The following is a 21,630-nucleotide window of genomic DNA, read 5'->3' as shown; positions in this document are numbered from 1 at the left end:
TGGACTTCTGAAAATAGCTGTACAGTATGTCAGGTCTAGTGCCATTTCAATAGTAACTAATATCAACTCCATTCAACTCTCACACCAAGGCTGGCCATCGACATCGATGATTAACAACCATGGGTTCTCTGCCATCGATAGCACAGAGCCCTGCGCTTATTTTTTTTCCCTGGCCGCCACGTCAGAGCCTCACTTCGCTTTCTGATGCAACCCATAAAGTCCCACACCCAGCTTTGATTGACCCGCTGCCCGATGAGTAATAGAGCAGGGATAAACATCGGTGGATGGAACCATCGATGGTTTCCTGACAAAGGTTTCATACCATTAATATTATCTACCAATGGTAACCTTTTTTACATCTGCCCCACATCGATGGTGACCATCCATACCTCACACATTATTGAACATTAGGGGCCTGATTTTGAGGTGGGGAGTAAAGTAAAAGAGCAAGTAACTGCACCATGGTAGAACCATGTTGCACTGTAGGTGGGGCAGATGTAAAATGTGCAGAGATATTTTGATTTGAAAGGGACGTGTCCAAACTCATATAGAAATTGCTTTGTAAAATAAAGCTGCCCAGGATTTGGAAGCTGCATGCAAAAGTAGCCAGTATTTACCCTGCATGCAAATATGAATAAATAAATGTATTTGGACCGCTTGCATTAAAATATGGTCTGTCCAGGTACATTGTACCTTGATCTTTTTTGTTTTAATCCCAACTCACCCTAGACCTGATCATCAAGATGTAACCAAGGTTCCTGAAGAGTATATTGATAAAAACAACATAGGTGGAAGTAAAGCAAAAAAAAACAACAAGTAATATGGGCTATACATACACACCGATTGGCAATCCAATCTGTCTATAGACGAACTCCTATGATCAGCGATTTCTCAGGGGATCAGAAAGAACCAACATGTTAAAAATTCCCGACTTGCCGATTTTGGGTTGGAATCGTTGAATCAAGATTGTGGAACATGTTGGATTTTACAGATTACTCAACCCAGGCATCAGCACAACTGGGAATTGCCCTGATAGATGCCTCATTTATGAACCCCTTAACGTTTTACGTGGACAAACCATCTTGTAATACTAGGGGGTGCAAATATATTTATTTTTTCATGCAGGGCAAATACTGGCTGCTGCTTTTGCATGTAGCCCACAAATGCTTGACAGCTTTATTTTTACACTGCAATTTAGATTTGAGATTGGACACAAACCTGTCACATCTAAATATCTGCACATTTTACATCTGCCCAACCTGCAGTGAAACACGGTTTTTCCAAGGTGCACAGTAATACCCCTTTTACACCTACGAGCACGGGTCGCAGCCGGGAGCCTGACACGGGAGCTGCCCCCTGCTGCGACCCGTGCTCGGTCCCTTTCCCATTAGCAGTCACAACCCGGCATATGCCGGGTTGGTGACGCTTCTAGCTACACGGCAGGGGCGGCGCAGGGAGATCACATGATCTCCCAGCGCCGCCCATCCATACAGTGTAAACGGGAGCCGTGTCGCATCGACACGGCTCCCGTTTACACTACACCCTACCCGGATCATTCCCGTGTCCTACCCAGGTAAATAGCCGGGTAGGATTCACGGGTCACTTGATCCGGGTTTACCCTTTTCCACTTGCCAAAAACACGGGTAAATGCGCGCCCCCGTGCATTTACCCGTGTTTTTTGAGCTAGTGGAAAAGGGGTATGACTTTATACCGCCCAACATGAGCCTCTTCAGGAGGGTCAAAATGCTCTGTTCCTGGACTTCCCTCTTAATGTAGGATTGCCAGCACCTGTGTTGATTAAAAAAAGGTGTTTCACTACAGGTGATGGCAATCATACATTAAGAGGGAAGTACAGGAGCAGAGCATTCTGTCTCTCCTGGAGAGGGTCATGCTGGGAGGTATGCCAACTTGCTCTTTTTTGTTTTACTCCTACTTCAGAACCAGGCCCATAGTACCAACATGACTTTCCTGCTTTATACTGATGCAATGTTACATGTTCAAGCAATCCAAAGTATGGAGAACAGTATTAAGCAGTGTAATGTATATTTACAATTGGGTAATCTCGTAACTAAAGCTAGGTACACACTATCCAATTATCGGGCTGATTTACAAGTAGTCGGGTGATTAGCCTTTTTTTTTTGGTGTAGTGTGTAGGCATGACCGTTTTGGGCAGACGCTGATAAAACGATCCAAAAACATCCAGAAATGCTTGGCTTCGATTATCGAATTGGTCAGACTTTCCAGACTATATCAGCAAAAAGCCGACACCATGCAGTGCATGAGCATTATCTACAATCTGACCATATTTCCTACAATTTGTTGTGACTACATTAAGTCATCCTCTTTATGTGCAGACAAATGAAAATTCACCAGAAAATCTGCAGGTTTCAACAAACCCCAAAAATTGCTTAATGTGTTTGCCCAATATTGGGTGCTACCACTGGCAGAAAAATCATGCCAATGGTCCATTAAATAAATAAAATTGCATAATGTGTACCTATCTTGGATTTTTTTCATTTTTTTATTTTAGCTTTAGTAAACTATTTTTGTTTTCGTTTGTAAGGGTACACCTTTTTATTCCTCTAAATGTATAAATGCCTAAAGCGTTTTTTTGAGTTCTTTATATTTACTTTTTTTTATGTTTTCTTTTAAATATTTATTTTGCTTTCTCTTTAAAGGGTAAGATATTTTACCTATCTATTTACACACACACACACACACACACACACACACACACACACACACACACACACACACACACACACACACACACACACACACACACACGGGTTTGTTTATTACATGTCATTGTTGCCTTTGTCAACCAGATGACAGCTGCAGTTCCAGGAAAACAAGGCTGGAGGCGGCCTCCTACGTGACGTTGATTCATTCATGCCTGCTTTCCTTTCTTGACAAGTATTTTCCCGCTAGAAGGGTTAACTTTGTTCTTAAAAGTTATGACTGAGGAGGAGGGTGTTACATGACATGAACATTTTATTCCTCCGTCCTCACCTGCTATTACTCAGTATGTGAGTCAAACTCAGATACCAGGTTCCCAGGGACAGACATATTACTTGAGCAGAATGTGTGCTCTTATTATATGGGATTTTCACTAACAACCACATGTCTTATTTCCATACATAACTTCAGTAAAACAGTTACAATGACTTTATATCAGTGTTAGGTAAACACTTATGTAACTACAAATCCAAGCATGCCCTGGCAATTAGCAGGAGCCACAGGTGGCATACTTCTGTGTTCCTTCATCTCATTTATTCATGTTTCTCGTAATCATAATAAAATGCAATAATAAAAAAATGACAGAGTGACTTAAACACCATGTACATAACTTGTATCGCACACCAGATCCTCATCCTACTAATGCGTTTAGGATGGCAGGACTCAGAGTGCCTGGTGCAGTTCTGCGTATACTTCCAGGAGAATGTTAGGGCACAGGGCAAGAGTTGGCCAGGAGGAATGAGGGAAAGAAAAGGAGGGTGACCTGGATGAATGAGGGAGAGGAGGAAGGGGTCTGGAGGGGGTGTGAATCATTAGATCGACAGTGTCTAGGTCGACAATGTTTAGATCGACCACTATAGGTCAACAGTCACTAGGTCGACAGGGTTGGAAGGTCGACAGGTGCTAGGTCGACAGGTCAAAAGGTCGACATGAGGTTGTTTTTTGTCGTTTCCTGCGTACAGTGACCAGGAAGCCGATTTAGTGCACCGTGTCCCCTCGCTCCGCTACCGCTTAGCTCGGCACAGATTACCGTTCCAATCGTAGTCCACGTGGATCGTTAAGTATGAAAAAGTTCAAAAAAATTTGAAAAACTCATATCGGCCTTTTGACCTGTCGACCTAGCACATGTCAACCTAGAAACCCTGTCGACCTTCCAACCCTGTCGACATAGTGACTGTCGACCTAAACATTGTCGACCTAGACAGTGTCGATCTTCAGACTGGATCCCTCGGGAGGAATGGTGGAGAGAGGAATAGTAGCAGAGGGAGGAGGGTGGTCAGAGAAGAATAGGGGAAAGGAAAAGGGTGGCCAAAGGATTGGGGGGTGAGTAGATAATGAAGGGGGACTGAGAAATAGAGAGGGGGGGGGGGGGCGGGGTTGTCAGGGCAGGGAAATGGGACAGGGGAGGATGGCCAGGGAGGTGAGAGGAGTAGGTTGGCGGCTGGGGGCAATGCGGGAGAGGAGATGGAGGGTGGGCAGAGGAATGAATGGTGGAGGATAGAAGTGTAAGAGGAAGGGACATGATGGCCAGGGGAATGGTGGTGCTTTCAGCCAGATATATGGGGGGGGGGTTCTGACTGAATGGAATAGAGGAGGGATGGTGGTGGCCAGGTAATAGAGAAGAAAGAGGGAGTGTGGCCTGGTGGCAATTGGGATAGTGGGTGTGGAAATGAAGGTGAGGAGCAGGGTGGCTGGGGGAATGGGGAGAGGGGAGGCAGCCAGGGGTAATGTGAGAGAGGAGTGGGAGGGTGGCCGGGAGAATGGAGGGGGGAGGAGGAGGAGGAGGGTGGCCGGCAGGAATGCTCTATATGCAGGCAGCAGCTTGGCGGTGGAACAAAAGCAGGTTCTGTTTTCAGCTGCCGCCAGTGAGTAGTAATAATGATTAGTGGGGGAGGCAGAGGCGGGACCGGGCAATGTCGGGACTCCCCTCCTCCGGCACGGAGCTCAGTGACTCAGGCAGAGTACGTCTCAGATGCCGGATATGAGCCACCAATCCCCGGAGCAAACAGAACAGAAACTCACGCAGCAGACACGTCGTTTGTAGGGCAGAGCGGCGGCGTGACTGCATCCCCTGACAGCGGCCCCAGCCCCCCACAGCTCCGGTACATGCAGCCCGGCCTGTCACAGCTACTGTATACAATGGGGAGAGAACACAACAGGGGTGATCTGTCAGCAGCAGCGGGTGTGGGATCCCCACAGCGCCCTACACCCCCTTCCTGGCACAGAGATGCCTATAACGTATGCCATATAGCTGCTGTCATCCCGTGTAGTGCGCCGCTGTGTGACTGTCGTTGTGTGTCATTGTGTGCAGTGCGGTGTGTGTGTGTGACAGTGACCGGTGTGTCCCTGGGAGACACGTCTCTCGCAGCTACTACCCAGGCACGTGGCCAGCTGCAGCATACGTCACACCGTGACGTCACCCGGGCACACTACAGCAACACTGCAGCAGCTGGTAGAACAGTGACGTCACCCGGCCAATAATACATTAATACTGCTGCAGCATTGCATCACAGAGTGACGTCACCCGGGCGGCTGACAGTGACAGGAAGTCACATCCCGGACTTACAGTATTGCACCATGTAGCAGATCCCTATGGCCGCGGTGTTGTGACATAGGAGGGAGAGAGCATATCTTCCCGATCCCGAGGGCGCCTATGTAACGCAGTTGGGGGGCTAGCAGTAGTCACTGGCTACTCTATTTAGTGATCCGCTATAGGTGGGGGCGGGAGGCAGGGGGAGATAGGAAACCCCGTACATGTCACTGCTGACTGCAATAATATTATCATCTTGGCTACAGCCGCCCCGAGCACGTGTGTGACAGGTACTGCCGCGGGTACTGCGTGGCTATCACATATATACAGTGCTGCGGCTGGGGCAGTGTTAGCAGCGTGTCACCATGTGGTAGCCGCCCCGGAGTACAGTGACTGGCAGCAGCAATCAGGGCAGGAAGCAGCTGAGGGTAGTAACACATGATGATGATGATGATGAGTGCTGCGGCTTCCCCTGACACCATGCTGCAGCCATGTGCGGAGCTGCTGGGAGCAGAGCCTGCACTCCGTGTCATGCAGCAGCCACCCCTGCTCTGTCTCCATAAGGGCCTGTGACTCTCCGCCTGTCTGTCAGCCGCCTGTAGGGAACGCACATCCCAGTAATCCCTGTGCTGTACAGGAGCTGCCATGTGCTGCCCCCCCTTCCCTGACACACAACTACTTACACCTGGGTTACAGCAAGGTACCTATGGTATGTGCCTGTGAGCAGCCATTGCTGCATGTGTGCGGTATAGCTGCTGTCCCTGTCCATTATAAATGTACAATGTAATGCCACAGGACGTGACTGCTGGCAGCGCCACACGCTGGCATGAGGCTGGTACTAGCACCAAGGGGTTAACAGCGTCCACCACCCGGGTAAAAGTTTTCCCCCAAGCTGCAGCATACTTGTCTTTCCCTGTGTGCGGCGTGGAGGAGGCGCTGAATCCCCCCCTAGCAACAGGAGACAGGGGAGAGAGGCAGCTGTCAGAAGAGAAAGAATTAGACAGAGAGAGAGTCAGGAGCCGCCTCTGCAGCAGCAGTGTAATGATCACACGTCTGTGTCTGGGAGAGAGAGAGAATAACAGGAAGCGGCAGCGGCTCAGTGACTGAGCTCCCCCTGCAGCCCATGCAGCACAGTCTGTCTGTCTGGGAGCCAGAGAAAAGGGGGGAATCCAGGAGGGCTCTTCATGTCTCCTCCCCCTGTGTCTGACAGGCACTGTGCTGCTGCTGGGAGGGTGTGAGTGAGGGAGAGAGCGCAGGTCCTTCTTATTACACACCATTACTCACTACTAGTGCTGCAGGCAGAGATTACACTCCGGACACCTACCTCTCTCTCCTATAGCTGCGGGCTGAGCGGTGTCAGGGCAGGCGGGCACCGGCACACTACAGGGGGGGGGGAGAGGAAACTTTCACACAGCCAGGGAGCGAGCACAAGTGCAAAGTGAACAAAGCCCCAACTCAGTGCGCTGAGGACATCCCAGGACACGGTGCGTCTGGCTGTCTCCCTGCTGCTGGGGGAGTCGTATACTTGAGCCGCTGTGACAGGACGCCGAGCTGAGGATGAAGGCTAAGAAAGGTACACGCTGGGGGGGAGAGATGGGGAAAGTTCTAGCTGCGGTGCGGGCTGAGCGGCGGTGTAGGGCGAGCGGTCACTGGCAGGGAGACTGTCTGTCTGGACGTGTGTGTTGCCCCATGCTGCTGGCAGGCTGTCACACAGAGCCTGTCCTCCTGCTGCCATCGCTGCCCCCATCACCCCTGAGCCAGTGCCGTCTCCCCGCACAGTCGCCCTCACACGCTCGCTCCTTGTTGACATGTGTCCTGGCTCTGTCATGTGAGCTGATGTTGTGTTCTTCACCTGATTTGCATGGAACCTGATAAATGCTTAATAAGAGTTCTCTACCTCTGTATTAGTTTTGCAAACTTGGACCTAGTTCTGTCTACTTCTCTCTGCCTGCAGATGTATAGGTGGATTTACATTTGTTTTTATTACTTTATCATATAGGGGGTTTGGTTCATGTATTTTAATCATTAAACTGTACACAGTGTGTATCCCCAGTGTGTTGTGATCACATCGTTGTGCATGTTGGTACAGTCAGCCCAGCACTCCAGTGTGGAGTGCACACAAAGGAAAAGTAGAGCATGGCTGAGTCTCACTCCGGGAACAAAGAAACTTTCTGCAGCAGCAGCAGCGGGAGGGGGGTCACAGGCAGCACATGTCCTGTACTGGGGATGTAGCACTGTGCATGGGGGCAGCAGTTACACTCCAATCCAGGACTTACTGTTACTTTTCCTCTAAATAAAAGCTGCCATTGCCGTGCATTAGACACACACAAGCCTCGCCAAACTTCCACGGTCCAACTTGGCTGGGAAGGTCTTTGTGTGGAAGCAGCCTCGCATTCCTGAGGGAAGGGGCAAGTAACTTTTCAGGACGACTATTTTGCTGATTCGGTCGGTTTCTCAGCCTGAGTAACCACTTTCCTAAAAGTTGGACGAAGTTGTTACCCAGAGACACGGGATTCGTGCAACTCCCTAGCACAGAACATCCCTCCCAGCCTAACAAGTTTGAATTCCTTTGTTCCCCACAGCACCATGTGCTCCATACTGACATTGTGTAGCACACAGCACTTGTAGCAGTCACAGCCCTGCTCACATTACATGTGGTTGCCTCAAATCTCTGAGCATAGTGTGTGTCTATGTATATACAGATTAGTACCAATTACTTTAATTGATTTCTAAACACAATTTAAAGGTCACCACAACTTTGTTATAGTTGTGGCTGTTGTTACACACTCCCTCCCCCCCAGTCTGGCAGACTGTGTTGTACTTCTCTAGGAAATGCAAAGTTGAGGACTTTGTTTGCTGTTGTAAGTTTCAGAGAAGAAGCTGAGTGTATGTGGCATGTGAGCTGGATTGTGTATGCTCAGCATTGTTCAGTTAGAAGACAGCAGGGCACGTTGTAAGGAGAGGAACAGGGTGACAGGGAGGGGCAGTGCTGCTGACAGGTCAGGATGTCAGAAAGTGCTTGCAGATGCTTGAAACTTTATAGACAGTGGAAACAAAAGACTTGCTACCCCCCACCCCCTGCTGTATGGACATGTTGCGGTCTTTTGTATGGATTGTTGTAATAAAAAATAAAATAAAAATGATTTTGCTTCTTCAGTCTGAATTAGTTTTCTTGCTACCAAGAAGACACTTGCTAAGCAGTGTGAGCAGTCACTTTATCAGGAGGATTTTCATTGTAGGTTTGGAAAAGTTTTGTCTACTGACATATTGTGCGTGCTACTCTATTGTGTGTAAATCTGGCTCTGTGCTCCCCCTAGCCATTTACCTTCCCTCGTGTCCCTGAATGTTGGTGAAAAGTTAGGTATCGTTTGTGACGTAGCAGAGCACCTTTGTCTAGCAGTTCCTGCAGATCCCTGAAGGGGAACATAAGAATGTGCTATTTTGGAAAGTCCCTAAGACTCCTGTTGTGAAAATCCATCCATTGCCCAACAGCACACTGTCAGATAACCTGCCAAGAAGGATTCATTATGATGACACCAGTGGTGACTTTTCTTGGTGAGATAAACAACAAGATCACTAGTGTAGTGTTTTCACTTTTACATGCTGTATGTAATAGCAGTATAGCGACCGCTTCTACCTTGTACAACACACTTTGTCTCATTTAATATAACTGTAACGTGATTATATATATATATATATATATATATATATATATATATATATATATATATATATATATAAAAATTAATTCCTTTTTATGTTTTTCTTGTATACAGTACATGGCAAGTGTGTAAATAGTTGTTGCTCATTATCATATGCTTGTGTAAATCCCCTCCTCCCATTAGAAACAGTCATATGTAATGACATCTGTTGACAACTTTTTAACTTTGATGACACCTTTTAATTTAGGTCATATATAAGATATAGTTTATGTATAATATCACTGCCTACATATTCTGTACGCAGTAATACTTGCCGGTGTAGGGTCGATGTTTCGTGGCCAGCTTGGACACTTGAGGACAGTAATAGTTTTATCTGTGAATCAGTGTATATAACTTTTCTAATTTAATGTGATTACCCCATATGTAACCCTGCAGGTTTTTCATGTACGTCATTGATTTCCTCTATGTATTATTAAACTGGTTTGTAAATACATTTTTTTTTTAAATCAAGTGCACACTTTATATCTGTTGATGGCATATATGTGGACACACATTCTAAAATGTAACTTCAGAAAGTATAGAAGTAACTAAATACTTTCCAAGTGGTTGTAGGTTGGTTCTATATCCTTAGTGCTGACTCTACAAAATAAATATCAATCTGTTTTTTTTTTCACCTGGCTACAGATAACATTAAATGCTTCTACATGGCTTTGACCAGCACAAGTAACAATAAAAAAATGACACATCTTGTGAAAGCTCTGTTGCTTTGAGTTTAGTATTTACTTACTCACCTGATAAGAACCATGACTACTTTGTGTTTTTGGTCTGTGCAGTTTCCTGTTGTGATAGACATAAAGCACTTGTTCTTTATTATGTGTTTATAGATTTCCTTGTGCTGTTTATGCGAGTGGCAGGTGGGTACTCCCTTGATGCATGTTACTATAACTTTTACAGTGCAACACCTAAGCTAGTCAGCTACAATCCAGCCCTTTGCTCCAATTAAGGGCAGCAGTATCTCTGTCAGATTTGGCCATATGCTTACATATGTTTAAGACCGAGAGGGGTATTTATCAAAGCATGGAGAGAGAGGAAAATGTGAGAGTACCAGCCAATCAGCTTCTTCTTTACATTTTACAGGCTGTGTTTATTAACTGGCAAGAGCCGATTGGCTGGTACTTTGGGGTCTGTTTACTAAGCCTTGGAGAGAAATAAAGTACCAGCCAATCGGTGCCATGTTACAGGCTGTGTTTGAAAAATAACAGGAGCTGGTTGGTTGTTAGTTTCTCTCTCTCTCTCCACGGCTTAGTAAATAGACCCCATTATCTATCACAATGTTATCTCTCTACGAGCTTTGATAAATACCCCCCACATAAGAGAAATACGGATGTCCAACACTTGGGGGTATGTGTAATGGGGTCCAAGTTGCCAGAGGTATGGGACTTTGGCTGAAAATGCCCATATTTTTAAAGCGGTAGTCATCAACAAGGCAAAACCAACCTGATTTTGCCTTGTAAATGATTGCGCTTTAAAAATACGAGCATTCTTGACCGAAGACCCGCACTTCCGGCAACTCTGATCCTATTACGTTTCCCCGTAGGATTGAATGTATGGGTCTGAGAGAGATCTGTTAGTGCTGTCCCATTTAACATTTGATTGTTATAGGGGTTAGTACAATTTTGTGGACATAAATTGTATTGTATATGGGTACCCTAAATCAGAAATACAATATCAGCAATATCTGGGATGTGCTAAACAAGTATATCCATATTCTGATCCTAAAATATTGTAGTCAAACAAACAAATGTCCCAATCTCTCCAATTTTTTTCCCCTGTACCTTATGCCTCTGAGCCCCTATACTTTTAATGACCCCCCCCCCCTTCCTTTCTTTTTCTTTGACTTATGATGTAGTTATAGCAGATACACCATACTGACTCAGACCATGCACTAGGCCCTGAACATTCTCTGTTTAAATGACTAAACTGTTCTCAATTTAAATAGCACAGTAAGCAGCTGTTCCATTTCTCTTTTGCAACAATCTTGATCCATCCCCTCAGGCCTATCCAGAATGACACAACTATTGCTCATAGACCTAACCGGTGGAAATGACTTTTTAAGGGATAATTCCACTTTAAAAGCAAGTGGTTTTAGTTATTTTTATTATACCCAAACATACTAAATTAAACATGGTAACTATGAGCTTTAGTTTAGAAGATTTAGCAGTGGTTGATTTCCTGTGGTGTAAAACTGTTTCACACGGTTGCTATAGGTAACAGACACTGCTATGCAGCATTGGGAGTGTTTGGCCCACCCTCTCTTCACACTTCATTTTGTGTCACCTTCTCTGCAGCTGTTGGCTCTGTGCAAGTTTCAAACACTAGCTGATGCATCCAGTCTGCAGGCAGCTTGCAATGAAATCACAGGGAAGACAAAGCTAACGCTCAGTGCTGATATTGAATGTTTTCAGTGGATATTGAGAATTGCAGTTTTCTATCACCAGTATTACCCAGAGCAGTGTGCTGTCACTGCAAACAGTATTGTAATCAGGGATGCAGTGTGTACTGCAGTGATTTTGTGAAGGTATTCATACTACAGGTTGGCTGCCGCTTGTGTCCCTTCTGGGTTTCGGTTTCATCACAGTGTGTGTTTTTATATGTATACGGTGTGTACTTCTTCCTATGAAGAAGTTTAAAATGTAATTAAAGTCAGCTGGTAACATTTTATTTTGCTATGAGATGATAATCAACTGTGACCACTTTAATTCTGTGTTATTAAATATTCAGAAATAAAATAGAACTGAATACTATTTTTGTTGTTTGTCTCTTGAAATCAATAGTTGAATTTAATTTGTGAAATAAACATTTGTGTGCTTTTACCATTTAGCTATCTCTAGAATGTTTCTAGACATGATAAAAGTTTCTTGTAGATTGAGATTTGTGTGTGAGTTACTGGCGACGGAGGCAGCACTATTTTTTTACACCATGTGTAATTCGGTAAACATCCTCTTAATGCACATGTGTTGCGGTTGCATTTTTTGACAATGATCAGATTAAGATGATTGTGTCTAATGTTAAAACATTACTCTCGTCACGTGATCACAATAAACACACTCAGGATAAAATGTTATCATTCCCAGGGGTATTATCGATCAAGTAAGACAACTACATCTTATATAACGTATTGTCATTTTGCTGGGGAAAAAGATAGAATCTCAAGATCTGGTTTTACTGTGCATGCCCATCTTAAGGGTCGGTCACGGAGAAGAGACTTTAGAGACAGTGTCTGTCACTTATCAGCTACACAATAGATTTCTAAGCATCCTTAGTGATTGATTAATGTTAATACTTTTAAACCAGGTTTAGTTTTCAATGAATGGCGGCATTCTGCTGCATCACAGTAAGGGGTGGGTGTAGAAGAGCAATATACAAGAGCTAATAAAAGAAGTGACAGATGTATAAACAGAATCATTTCAAATAGAGACATCTGAGATAAGCCTGTCTGTTCTAGCCGAACAAAATCCCATACCCAGACTTTGTTGTGGATTTTAAGTGCTTGAGAAGTAAAACAGCAATAAGGAGGAGATGTGGGCTGCTCCGCAAGCTACCCACCCTATTTGCTATTTATGGTAATTATTATTATTATTATTTTAATAGTTGATTGTAGTTTGGAGAGCTTCTTCCACCTCATTTTTGTGAACGTTTACAAAAAACGATTAGAGAGCCACTTGTAATTAGATAAAGTCTGTATCTAACAACATTGTAATGATCTGGTTTTTTTTCCGTCCTAGGTTTAGTTCCTCTATCAGGCAGTGAGACTGAGGATGATGATGGTATGGATATTCCACTGGACCTCTCCTCCACTGCTGGCTCAGGGAAAAGAAGGAGGCGTGGAAACCTACCTAAAGAGTCAGTCCAAATATTGCGAGACTGGCTATATGAACATCGTTACAATGCGTACCCCTCTGAACAAGAGAAAGCTCTCCTGTCTCGGCAAACGCACCTCTCCACACTACAAGTATGTAAAAGCAATATGTGATTCCTGTTGCTAAGAACAGACAAAAGTTTTTACAGATTTCTTGTAATTGCTATAATCCATGTCGGAGTTGGAATTTTGGGATAGAATTATTGATATGTACAGTATATAATATTAGTCAGTTGTACTGTACTTGTATAACGTGCCTTGTAATAGAACACCCCTTTGTAGTTTTCATAGTTGTATTTTATAAAGATGTAAATCCTAATGCTTGCAGGGTATGTGCAGCAGAAACCACTCGTAGTGCACAATTTACACACTTCTTCATTTACAGTGATTGTTTGGTGAAGCTGTCAGAATGTATGGAACAATTCTCTTTCCTGTAGCTAGCTGGCTGCCACCCCAGGAAATACCATATCCTCTTGTTTGACACACTTCTAACTAGGATCTGGCCAGTAAACAAGTAGTTGTAAGAAGAAGATTGCTGCACTCGTTAAAAGATTGGAGAGCACTTTTCCCGTAATCAGGCCATGTTTACATATCCTGGCTTACTCATTTCTTGCTCATGGGGCATATGCGTCAATGCTTGGAGAGTGATAAAGTGGAGAGAGAAAAGTACCAGCCAATCAGCTCCAAACTGTGTTTGAAAAATGACAGGAGCTGATTGGTTGTTACTCTGGGGTCTATTTAATAAGCCTGGGATGGAGATAAAGTATCAACCAATCAGCACCTATAATTTTTCAAACACAGTTTGTGACATGGCAGTTAGGAGCTGGTTGGCTGCTACTTTATCACTGTCCACTATCTCCATCCAAAGTTTACCTCTCTCTACTTTATCTCTCTCCAAGCATTGATGCATATGATATTAGCCTTAAACCAACAGGCTGGAGTAGCAAGTACAGGAAATGCTTTCTCTTCTTATATGCCCCTAATCCAAAGCATGCAGTCTTTTCTTTCTTTCTGTGCATTGTAAGGGTTAACGTAGAGGTAGAGTAAGGCAATAGAAGACATTCCTGGTAGCACATTAAGTTCAGCAGCCTCTGTGAGTCACTGCCCTCTCTGCTGGGAGACAAACAGCATCTTGTTTCAAAGGAAATCTTCCCACCATTAGCCTAAGGTATGGGAAATAACATGTAACGAACATTTAAAAAAGTAAAGCCTTCAGCTGCTTCTTGAATGTGATGATCCCCAGGCTTTACGACATAGGGCTCATTGTGTGTGTCAGTCTAGCAACTAGGGCTTTCTGTTTAAGAGAGACTTGTTGCTTTAAAAGTATAATTCAAGACCTGGGACCTACGTGGAGCTATGTTTAGTCAGAGATAATTTGCAGAACAATTGAATCCTTAACAGATTGCCAAATACTATGAAACCGGTAAGCGGAGTTGCCAAAACTGATACTGCTGTGTAACACTAATTGAAAAGTACTGCATGCTAAACAAGCTATAGCCTGCATTTGGGTGACTATTTGCTCTGCCTCTGTTGTGCTTAGGCAACCATACTATGGGGGAGATGTATCAAACATCAGAGAGATAACCAATCCGTTTCTACCTGCAATGTTACAGACTGCGTTTGAAAAAAGACAGTTAGAAGCTGATTGGTTGGTACTTTGGGGTCTATGTACGAAGTCCTGGAGAGAGATAAAGTGGACGGAGATAAAGTACCAGCCACATGGAACACCTTTCCCATGTCACAGAAAGGTCCCTTCAGCCAATCAGGAAGCGCCACTTCGTGGCACTCTCCTGATTGGCTTTGCGCGTCTTGAGCTGGCAGACAGCGCATCGCACAGCTCCCTCCATTAGTTTCAATGGTGGGAACTTTGCGGTCAGCGGTGGGGTTACCCGCGGTCAGCTGCTGACCGCGGGTGACCTCACCGCTGACCGCAAAGTTCCCACCATTGAAGATAATGGAGGGGGCTGTGCGATGCGCGTCTGACAGCTCCGACGCGCATATAGCCAATCAGGAGAGTGCCACGAAGTGGCGCTTCCTAATTGTCTGAAGGGACCTTTCTGTGACAGGAGTCACGGGGGGTCTCTGCATTCGGGGAAAGGGATCCCATGTGTAAACATGGGACCCCTTTCAGTCCGTCTGGTTCGGGTAAATGCGTTTTTTTGTTTTGCCAAGTACGTGGATTATAATAAAAGAACTGGACACTGGATCAGGTGAGTATAATTTTATTTTCAGGTACCCCGGACGTCGACATTGGAGACGAGGCCAGAGTCGGCGTGTCAACATAGGTAAGTATGTGTGTCGGCATGTATGTAATAAAGTTATACTTTCACGGTGTCTGTGTCCTGTTTTTTATTTGGGTATTTTTTTTGCAGTGGAACTACAGGTACCAGCGGGCCCGTTTCCCCCCCCGCATGCTGGTACTTGTGGTTCTCCAAGTACCGGCTTGCGGGGAGGCTTGCTGGGACTTGTAGTTCTTCTGCAAAACACAATATTCGTTCATTTTTACACATGGCTATCAGCCCCCCATCCGCAGCCCTTGGATGGGGGGGGACAGCCTCGGGCTTCACCCCTGGCCCTTGGGTGGCTGGGGGGATCCCTTGATTGAAGGGCTCCCCACTCCTCCAGGGTACCCCGGCCAGGGGTGACTAGTTGGGTATAATGCCACGGCCGCAGGGCGCTGTATAAAAGTGACCCCCGGCTGTGGCATTATCTGTCCAGCTAGTGGAGCCTGGTGCTGGTCCAAAAAATACGGGGGACCCCCTACTCTTTTTGTCCCCCGTACTTTTTGCACCAGGACCAGGCGCAGAGCCCGGTGCTGGTTGTTAAAATACGGGGGATCCCCGTCATTTTTTTTTCACCGGATTTTGGCAACCAGGACCGGCTCAAAGAGCCCGAGGCTGGTTATGCTTAGGAGGGGGGACCCCACGCAATTTTTTTCCGGGTTTTTTGACCATTTTTAAAAATCAGATCAAAATCCGTCAAATCGGCTGTTTTTCGACAGCAGGACTGTCGAATTCGTTTTTTATTGAATGTCGAATTCCGGCACCCACCTGATGGAATTCGACGGTCGAATTGTGTTGAATTTAAAAACTGTGGAATTCCACCCGGAATTTGACCGCAATTGCATATACCCCTAAACCTCTGATACTACTTTTTTCTTTTGAATCTCAGTATAGCAAATATTATATATGCAGTGCATCTGGAAAGTATTCACAGCACTTCACTTTTTCCTCATTTTGTTATGTTACAGCCTTATTCCAAAATGGAATAAATTAATTTTTTCCCCTCAAAATTCTACACACGATTCCCCATAAAGACAACGTGAAAAAAGTTTTTTTTTAGATTTTTGCAAATTTATTAAAAATAAAAAAACTAAGAAATCACATATACATAAGTATTCACAGCATTTGCCATGGAGCTCAAAATTGAGCTCAGGTGCATCCTGTTTCCACTGCTCATCCTTGAGATGTTCCTACAGCTTAACTGGAGTCCACCTGTGGTAAATTCAGTTGATTGGGCATGATTTGGAAAGGCACACACCTGTCTATATAAGGTCTCACACTTGACAGTGCATGTCTGAGCACAAACCAAGCATGAAGTCAAAGGAATTGTTTGTAGACCTCAAAGACAGGATTGTCTCGAGGCACAAATCTGGGGAAGGATAGAGAAAAATATCTGCTGCTTTGAAGGTCCCAATGAGCATAGTGGCATCCATCATCCGTAAATGAAAGAAGTTCGGAACCACCAGGACTTGTTCTAGAGTTGGCCGGCCCTCTAAACTGAGCGATCAGGGGAGAAGGGCCCTAGTCAGGGAGGTGACCAAGAACCCGATGGTCACTCTGTCAGAGCTACAGCATTCCTCTGTGGAGAGAGGAGAACCTTCCAGAAGGACAGCCATCTCTGCAGCAATCCACCAATCAGGCCTGTATGATAGAGTGGCCAGACGGAAGCCACGCCTTAGTAAAAAGCACATGGCAGCCCGCCTGGAGTTTGCCAAAATGCACCTGAAGGACTCTCGGACCATGAGAAACAAAATTCTATGTTCTGATGAGACAAAGATTGAACTCTTTGGGGTGAATGCCAGGTGTCATGTTTGGAGGAAACCAGGCACCACTCATCACCAGGCCAATACAATCCCCACAGTGAAGCATGGTGGTGGCAGCATTATGCTGTGGGGATGTTTTTCAGCGGCAGGAATTGGGAGACTAGTTAGGATAGAGGGAAAGATGTACAGAGACATCCTGGATGAAAACCTGCTCCAGAGCGCTCTTGACCTCAAACTGAGGTGACAGTTCATCTTTCAGCCGGACAACGACCCTAAGCAGACAGCCAAAATATCAAAGGAGTAACTTCAGGACAACTCTGTGAATGTCCTTGAGTGGCCCAGCCAGAGCTCAGACTTGAATCCGATTGAACATCTATGGAGAGATCTGAAAATGGCTGTGCACCGACGCTTCCCATCCAAACTGATGGAGCTTGAGAGGTGCTGCAAAGAGGAATGCGCGAAACTGAGCAAAGATAGGTGTGCCAAGCTTGTGGCATCATATTTAAACAGACTTGAGGCTGTAATTGCTGCCAGAGGTGCATCAATAAAGTATTGAGCAAAGGCTGTGAATACTTATGTAGATGTGATTTCTTAGTTTTTTATTTTTAATAAATGTGCAAAAATCTCAAACTTTTTCCACATTGTCTTTATGGGGTATTGTGTGTAGAATTTTGAGGGGGGGGGATAATTTATTCCAGTTTGTAACAAAATTAGGAAAAGTGAAGCACTGTGAATACTTTCCGAATGCACTGTATGTATATGTCAGTAATTTACCAAATTGCCATAACTATTCATAAAGGTTGACAAACATGCGTGTAATGTGATTTATTTATATTCTTCAGTTGCATACCCTTAATTCCTGTGCTTTTAGTTTCTTTGCTGATATATGTGAATTAATCATGTAATGTACACGTTTTACTTGTGACTGGTGGAGGGTTTTTTTGTTTTTGTTTTTTTCATTTTACATTGAGTTATCTTACTTGGGTGTAACACTCTTCAGAAGTGTATTGGAATGTGGTTAGAAATCCTGATTTTTACAGTATATACGTGGATGATAATTCGTACAGTGCTTCCCATCCCTGAATTAGGCAGCTCTCCCACCCCAGTTGTTGCCAGACTAATCTCCCTGGATTCCTAGTTGCTACTAGTTGTTTAGCAACCGCTCCAATGGCAAATAATTCCCATGCCTTATTATCCATTAAATATCTTGTGAATTTATCCTGTAGCTAACACTAATGCAGTGAAGAAGGAAAATAACACATCCTCTTTTTATTTTGTAGGTTTGTAACTGGTTCATCAATGCACGACGCAGGCTTTTGCCCGATATGTTAAGAAAAGACGGAAAGGACCCTAATCAGTTCACTATTTCACGAAAGGGAGCCAAAATCACTGACGTGATCCAGATGGATTCTCCAACAGGGGCAAAGCCCTATATTCCCACTATAGACGAAAACTCCTTTCATTTCAGTACAACGGGATCTAACCAGAACTCAGGGAAGTTACTGGCCTCTCAACTGTCTTCTCAGCAATCTCTCCTGGCTCGCCCCTCCGTGATCTGTCATACCACTGTAACATCACTAAATGATGCTCCTTTCAACTTCACCCATGTGTTGAATGCTGGACAAATCCCAGGCCAGCAGCAGTCCGAGGCAAACATCCTAACAGATACCTCGCTTGTATGCCACGAAGACACTATTAAGCCAGGACAAAATACAACTGCACAGAGCGGACTTTTCAACACTCCTCCACCTACCCCACCGGATCACAATCAGGATTTCAGTGGCTTCCAGTTGTTGGTCGATGTTGCTCTCAAACAAGCTGCAGAAATGGAACTGCAGTCAAAACTGATGTCCTAACTTTTCTCAACGTGTCAAAAGTGTTTTGAACATTTCTTTTGAACTGCCCAGGTTATCAGACAGTTTGCATTATTTGATACCTTTTTTTTTTTTTTTTTTTATTCGTGTTATTTGCACACGGGATTGTCAAAGTGAAGCTTTCTTGACACAGAGGTCTTACCCCTTTCAACTTAGGACTGGTTCTTTTTGTTACTTTTTTTTTTATTGGCCCTTATAAATATAAACTGTGATTACAGCTTTTGACTTTTGTGAGGTTCTCCATTGCCATCTAAGGATATTATGTTCAGAAAGTTGCCATTGGCTCATTCAACTTTTTTTTTTTTTTTTTTTAATGTAACTTAACACAACTCAGGGGTGAAGGAGAACTGAAAACGTGTTTGTGTAATTGTATATATTATATGATTACACCTACATAATGACTATACTGTATATTTCATTCCAATGTTTCTAAAGATGGAGCTACTGTAGAAACAACATGCTTTACGTTTCTTGGTAGATTTTGCTGAAATGTGAGAAATTTCCCAAGATTGTGACTTTTTTTATTATCATTTTTGGTACCTTTCAAACTGTGCAATATTTAGAAAGAAACATACCTTTTTTATCATTCCAGAGCAGCAGAAAGTGCTCGCATACTGTCTACCACATTTTTTTTTTTCATCCAATATATAATAAAATATTTTGTTTAATGTAAGATTGTGTGTTTTTGTTACCTGGGAATGCCGTTAGAATACCATGTAACTGGATACCATTCCCATCTGGAATATTAACTGCTATGTAAAGATTTTGTTTCTTTGACATGTATTATTTTTTTGTATGTTTTTTTTGTAATATAGAAAATAACAAATCAAAGCGTAGTGTGTTTTTATTTTACAGTAATATTTTTTGTGGAATGCTGCAGTCACATTACTACACATCTGTAGGTGGTCTCTAGTGTAAAAGCAATCTGATCCTGTCATTCTTCTAGTACAGCGCAGAAAATGAAATCGGTTGCTATGTGCAACTTTGTTATCTGTTAACTGTAGAATAGTTTTCTTACATAGTCTACCACACAATTGTATATAGCTGTTTAATACTGAAGTGACGTTACACGGAAACTGGAATACAAAATTCCTTACATACTCACAACCAAGTTGTAGAACCACTTGGATTTGAGAATCACTAGATCCCTGCTCCACCTCTGTTTCCATTCTCTCCATACAAACAACCTGGTTTAATTGGGACATGACTAGTGAGCGGTTATTGCTGTACAGCCAGCTTCCGAATGGCAACTGTTTGTGAACATAGACAGTCACGGGAACTGGGGTTCAGGTTGGAATGAGTATGTCGCATGTCGTGGACTTTTAGGGCATACAGACTTTCATTAACCTATTCTTTCCAATTGGTAATCTTCCTTAAGCTATGTCTTTATAACTATCTGATCTGAGGGATTGATTTGAATAATAAACTTTGTACAGCCCTGGTAATATGGCGGCACAATATTAATAACCATCCTTTCTGTAGGTATAGATAATATAATATGGTGTTCCTTTCTTTTATGTGGTCATGAATTTTATAGGGGGGGAAATCAAATATGTACGCGCCCCCTATTTCCCATCTAAACTGACGGGAGATAGTGGTGCGATATTCTAATGGCCCCCGTTATCGCGCCCAGTACAGTCAGGTTTAGGCGCGCAAAGTACCTAAACCCGACTAAACTCATGGGCGCGATCGTGAAGAGACCTGTTTGGGCGCCCACACGGGTCTCTTTAAGCGCATTTCAGCTCGCTACCTCCGGGGGTAGCGAGCTGAAAGGAACTTGTTGCACCCATCGGCAGTAACATTAGAATACTGCCGGCAGGTGCGATCGCAGCCGGGAGGGGGTAGAGCACAATTATAGCAGAAAAAAACAGCAACAAATGAAGGCACTTCCCTGCGTTGAGTAACTCACTTGCTGGTTAGAGAGATTAGCAAGACTCCCATAGCGGACAGGCCCAGCTCCTTTCTTCCATGACCTTTATGTTTAGAATTAATGATGACTTCATTAGAAGTTATATAGTTTTAAGGCCATGTTTTGTCTGCAGTAAGCTGCTATAATAAGCACTAGGCAATTGGATAATACCAGCACCTCCATTCATTTGATGACCATGCAATCTACTGGTCACCAGAAATGTCAGACTTCAGTTTTTACTGCTTGCTTGAATAGAAGAGGTCTTCAGGCACTGGGATCCATTATCCTTTGGCCTTTGTGACTTTCTGAGCAATGTTTTCACATCCTGCTCCTGGAATGTGTCGTACGCAAATTCTGCCTAAATGCTCATCGGGGCAAGCTCTTAGATTTCTATATTGAGACATCTGACTTACAATAACAGAAACCGTCCCTTTCAATGAATAAACTATTGAAGTCCACAACCAGCTAATGACCTGACTCAGAGTAGTATGCAAACCCGAGGTTTTGCAGAGTGACTCGATGCAGCATCCTTAGACGTAGCAGCGGATCACCGGACAGGAGGCGTCTTTACACAAGACGCCTCCTGTGTATTAGCATATTTTGAAATCACCGCTGCGTCGATCACTGAATCAGAACCGAAGACACTACTACCTGATGTTCAATGTATTTTTAGGATGTATTTTAAAACTTTAGAAGAGTGTGGATGGGTGTGTGGATTCAGCATGCCAATACATCAGAAACTCTTACTTTTTAATTGAATTGATGTTTTTTTTCAATAACACTACATATTTTTTGGTTTTAAATATGCCATGTCCTGTTTAAAGCGTAATTGTATCCTATGAATTTTAAGAAAAATTTCACTAAATATTTTTCATATTTGCAACATTAATCTGAAACATAACTGCTTATAATGAAAAATATATGAATAGCCTATTTCTCTAACGTCCTAGAG

The 21,630-nt window shown here is 43.9% G+C and overlaps 1 protein-coding gene across 1 annotated transcript; it reads left to right on the top strand.

Annotated features, from left to right (window-relative positions):
* The first annotated feature begins 5,572 nt into the window (after positions 1–5,572).
* TGIF1 (TGFB induced factor homeobox 1) lies at positions 5,573–19,600 on the top strand. Its single transcript, XM_063923541.1, has 3 exons — positions 5,573–6,842; positions 12,717–12,943; positions 18,176–19,600. The coding sequence occupies exons 1-3, from the start codon at positions 6,827–6,829 to the stop codon at positions 18,749–18,751; spliced, it is 819 nt and encodes a 272-aa protein (XP_063779611.1). The 5' UTR covers positions 5,573–6,826; the 3' UTR covers positions 18,752–19,600.
* Positions 19,601–21,630: the final 2,030 nt, after the last annotated feature.

This window comes from Pseudophryne corroboree, chromosome 5 (assembly GCF_028390025.1).
Source record: "Pseudophryne corroboree isolate aPseCor3 chromosome 5, aPseCor3.hap2, whole genome shotgun sequence".
Lineage (NCBI taxonomy): Eukaryota > Metazoa > Chordata > Amphibia > Anura > Myobatrachidae > Pseudophryne > Pseudophryne corroboree.
Note: the sequence above shows the minus strand (reverse complement) of the source record. Positions and strands in the feature narration are given on the sequence as shown.

What these genes read in the sequence shown, in the direction of transcription:
- TGIF1 (XM_063923541.1), top strand. An exon ending in CGCACCTCTCCACACTACAA is followed by an intron (nt 12,944 to 18,175) that starts GTATGTAAAAGC and finishes TTTATTTTGTAG; the next exon opens with GTTTGTAACTGGTTCATCAA.